General features: G+C 40.0%; 1 protein-coding gene across 1 annotated transcript; it reads right to left on the bottom strand.

Moving 5' to 3' along the window:
- Positions 1–293: 293 nt before the first annotated feature.
- Positions 294–746, bottom strand: LOC114384000. Its single transcript, XM_028343684.1, has one exon. The coding sequence runs from the start codon at positions 744–746 to the stop codon at positions 294–296; it is 453 nt and encodes a 150-aa protein (XP_028199485.1).
- Positions 747–3,998: the final 3,252 nt, after the last annotated feature.

The following is a 3,998-nucleotide window of genomic DNA, read 5'->3' as shown; positions in this document are numbered from 1 at the left end:
ATTCGGGCCTCCACCATTGTGCTCTTTCTTGGGTCGTGAACAATCTCTTTGAGTGTGTCCCTTTTGTCCATAATTAAAACATATTACGCCTATATCGGGACAATTCAAGGAGATGTGCCCTGGCTTACCACACCTGTAACAAATGATATGAGTGGAGAAAGTATTGGGTTTGCTACTGCTACCACCTGCAAATCCCCTAGCAACAGTCCTCTGATTGTCATGGTGGTTACCATATTTCTTAGGAGGAGTCGAATATGGTTTTCCTCAATGTTGAGGCCCATTCTTTTTGTTCCTCATTGGACCTGTACTCCTATAATAGTCGCCCTGTCTCGGGAGTCTTCATCCCAAATCCGACACATGTTAACCAAAAATGGGAACTGACGAACACCTTGGTAATTCATAGCTTGCTTCACTTCAGGTCGTAAGCCATTCAGAAACTTTACACACTTGGAACTTTCACCATCTCTCCCTTGATAATGGGGAAAGTATCTCACCAGATCCTCAATCTTGGCTGCATATGCAGCCATAGTCATACTTCCTTGCTTAAGCTCCAAGAACTCCATCTCCTTCTTGTTCCTAACATCCTCAGGAAAGTATTTCTCCAAAAACACTCTCTTGAAGACATCCCAGGTCACATCTAGACCTTCAGCCTCTAGGCATTGGCGAGTATTCTCCCACCAATACTTAGCCTTTTCCACTAGAGTATATGTACAAAAAGCAACCTTTTGCCCCTCCGGACATGCCATAACTCAGAAAATTTTCTCGATTTCCCTTATTCAGTTCTGAGCACCATAAGGTTGTATCGTCCATTAAAAGAAGGAGGGTTGTTTCGTTGGAAGCGGTCCAACCCATGGTACTCAACAACTCCACCAGCTTCTCCTCTATTCGGATTCCCTATAGCATGGGCTAAGGCTTGAAGGGCATCCACTATCGCACGATCATTTCGTCCAGCCATCACTCCCTATACACACCAGGGAGTCAGACATGGAAGGAATACACACAAACAAAGAACCACACAACAATCACAACCATCACAAATTCCTACTCAGTTACTCTTGAGAGTTGATGACTCAAGACATTAACACCCACTTTCCATCATTTGCATTTTCTAATCGCTTGCCATATCATTCCATTGCCCTTCCATGACCCGACATTGAAATTCATGGTATAGTAGACATCAGAAAAACAAAATTCAATATGACTACAACAATCAAATCTCTATAGCTCATTAAAACACAACTAGTGAGTAAGTGCTAATAGCAAACAACGAACATCAAACATCACCAAACAACCAACACCAAGCATCCAACAAAACAACCAGAGAATGCACAGAAAAACATAGCAGACTCACAACTCACTGGCCGAAAGGTTCGACCTGCTCTGATACCACTAAATGTAGTGACCCGCCTCGTCGCTACGATATCCACACTCTAATATTCGGTAATTTCAATTTTTTATAAAAAGAACTCCCTTAATTTTTTGCTTATGAAAATAGAAGTGATTTTGTCACAACATAAATTCATCCAACAACACGCCATTACTTAAGTGAATATACATAATTACATAGAAACAATAATTCGGTACATGTCATACGCATAACGAAAATTAAATTTGTTCATAGATATAATTAAAATCCCAGTTTTACATCTTTAACTCAACAAAATAAAACTTAAAAACCAACTACGGAGGAGTTGATTACAAAACACAACTCTCTCCCAAAATAGCGCCAACGTCATCACGTCGGCTCTTCACTAGAATCTTACTCCCTGCACCCTGCCACTGTCATTCTGCTCCCACGAACAAGGTTCATGATCATCACAGGTATCCACCACACGATACAAAATTGCAAGGGTGAGTTCATTATAAAAAGAACCAATACCAATTCCAAATAACCACAATTAGCAAGGAACATAGGCAAAGATAATGAGCATACACAACAATCATTATTCAAAACTCATATACAACAAATATTCATCATCCACATCCAACAATTACTCATCATCCATCCATGGACCCAATCAAGACTGCACAGGATGATGCATGCACCTGACTCAACACTCAGATGCAATGTGGTACGTACCAACAACAACCAAATCTCAGGAAATAGACTAAGCGTGTCCACACGACACTCTCACTTAGGGAACTGTGCTGAGTTTGTTGAGACCACCCCGTTGTGCACGTAACAGCCCCCCTCCCATAGGTGATCAGCCTGGGAGCCCAAAGATGTTCCCTACCAAGTGACAGTCCCCTAGTACAAAGTAAACTTGGCCACAGTTACTCTATTTCCTGTGTCGTATGAGCTATGATCATGGCCAAAAGTAAGTGCCAAAGACCATGGACCAATTAAAGTGCCTAAGCATCCCCTCAGAAAATGCATAGATTGTCTAACCATGCTAGTTACCCACGTCTGGGCCATCCGACAAGGTCAGTGCACTCTACCCCCCATGACATACACTCCATACGACGTATGATCATGGCCAAAAGCTAGTGCCAAAGACCCTGGAAGGTCAATGCACAGTGCCCCCCACGATCATACACAACATCCAACGTATGAACGTGGCTAAAAGCTAGTGCCAAAGACCCTGGAAGGTCAGTGAACAGTGCCCCCCACGAACATACACAACATGCACATGCCAATGCATTTCCAACATCAATCAACAAATCGTATTTCTATGTCATTCACAACATAAATATCATCTCATCTCATTGAAGTTATCAACAACAACAACAACCTCATTTCATATTAACATATTCATCAATAATAACAATTCATGTTGATATGGTCTTTATTAACAACGTCATCTCAAATCAATATCATCATAATTATCATTATCATCATCACATATCAATTAAAATCCTTAATAGCGACATCAACAACAAATCGCATTTCGCACACACGCGCACACACACACACACACACACACACACACACACACACACACACACACACACACACACACACATATATATATATATATATATATATATATATATATATATATATATATTTCTTTCATGCCTAAGATTCACACTCGCAGGTCTTCAAACAACACAAATCAAACAACCACAACAATATCATTCATTACAATACATACATACATATATACACACACACACACAGATATATATATATATATATATATATATATATATATATATATATATATATATATATATATATTTCTTTCATGCCTAAGATTCACACTCACATGTCTTCAAACAACACAAATCAAACATCCACAACAATATCATTCATCACAATACATACATACATACACACACACACACACACACACACACACACACACACACATATATATATATATATATATATCGCATCCCATTAGTTAAGACATAATTTTCTTTGAAGAAAAATCAGCATGCAACAGGGACAGGCAGATATCCTCATAGCTAGGTTCCCTGACCCTAGCTATGGTGTTAAAATGGTAAATTTTATAATAAACTCCCCTCACCTATTCTGAGCTACCCGCGGGTTCCTCGTCGTGTCACTTGGAGATTCCTTTTCATCCTTGCTCGTTGATTCCACGCAAGCCTCTACCATACCAAAACGAAGGAGACTAAATATGGATTTCAGAAACAAAGCTAACAACAATGCTCTGGGTCAAACACCCACGTCACTACATGAAAGAGCTAAAAGTATTTCGGGTTTTACAAAGGAAGCGTAAAACATACAATGGTGGTTCCAAAGTCAGAAAAGATGCAAAGACAAGCTGAAATGAACAAGGAACAAACATGGAATCATGGTTACCTCAAAGGAAATGAAAGGTCCAATTAGGGTTTCGTTCTCTACCGAAACCACGAGCCAAGTTGGAAGATTCCGCTTCGGTTGAAGGATTTCTCTCAGTATGGGGTTGCAACGGAGAACAACGGCAGTTTGTGGTGGCTAATGGTGGTTGTGGGTGATGGAGAAAGTACTTGGGACGTTAGAAATGTCTTTGGAAGAAAAAAAGGAGAAGAAAAGACGTTTTTCCTAAGCT

The sequence above is a fragment of the Glycine soja genome, chromosome 14, assembly GCF_004193775.1.
Source record: "Glycine soja cultivar W05 chromosome 14, ASM419377v2, whole genome shotgun sequence".
NCBI lineage: Eukaryota > Viridiplantae > Streptophyta > Magnoliopsida > Fabales > Fabaceae > Glycine > Glycine soja.
The sequence above is the reverse complement of the archived record's forward strand: the minus strand, read 5'-3'. Positions and strand labels throughout refer to the sequence as shown.

Bases quoted from the DNA above. Each gene is read 5' to 3' on its own strand.
- LOC114384000 (XM_028343684.1), bottom strand. From the start codon at position 746: ATGGCATGTCCGGAGGGGCAAAAGGTTGCTTTTTGTACATATACTCTA.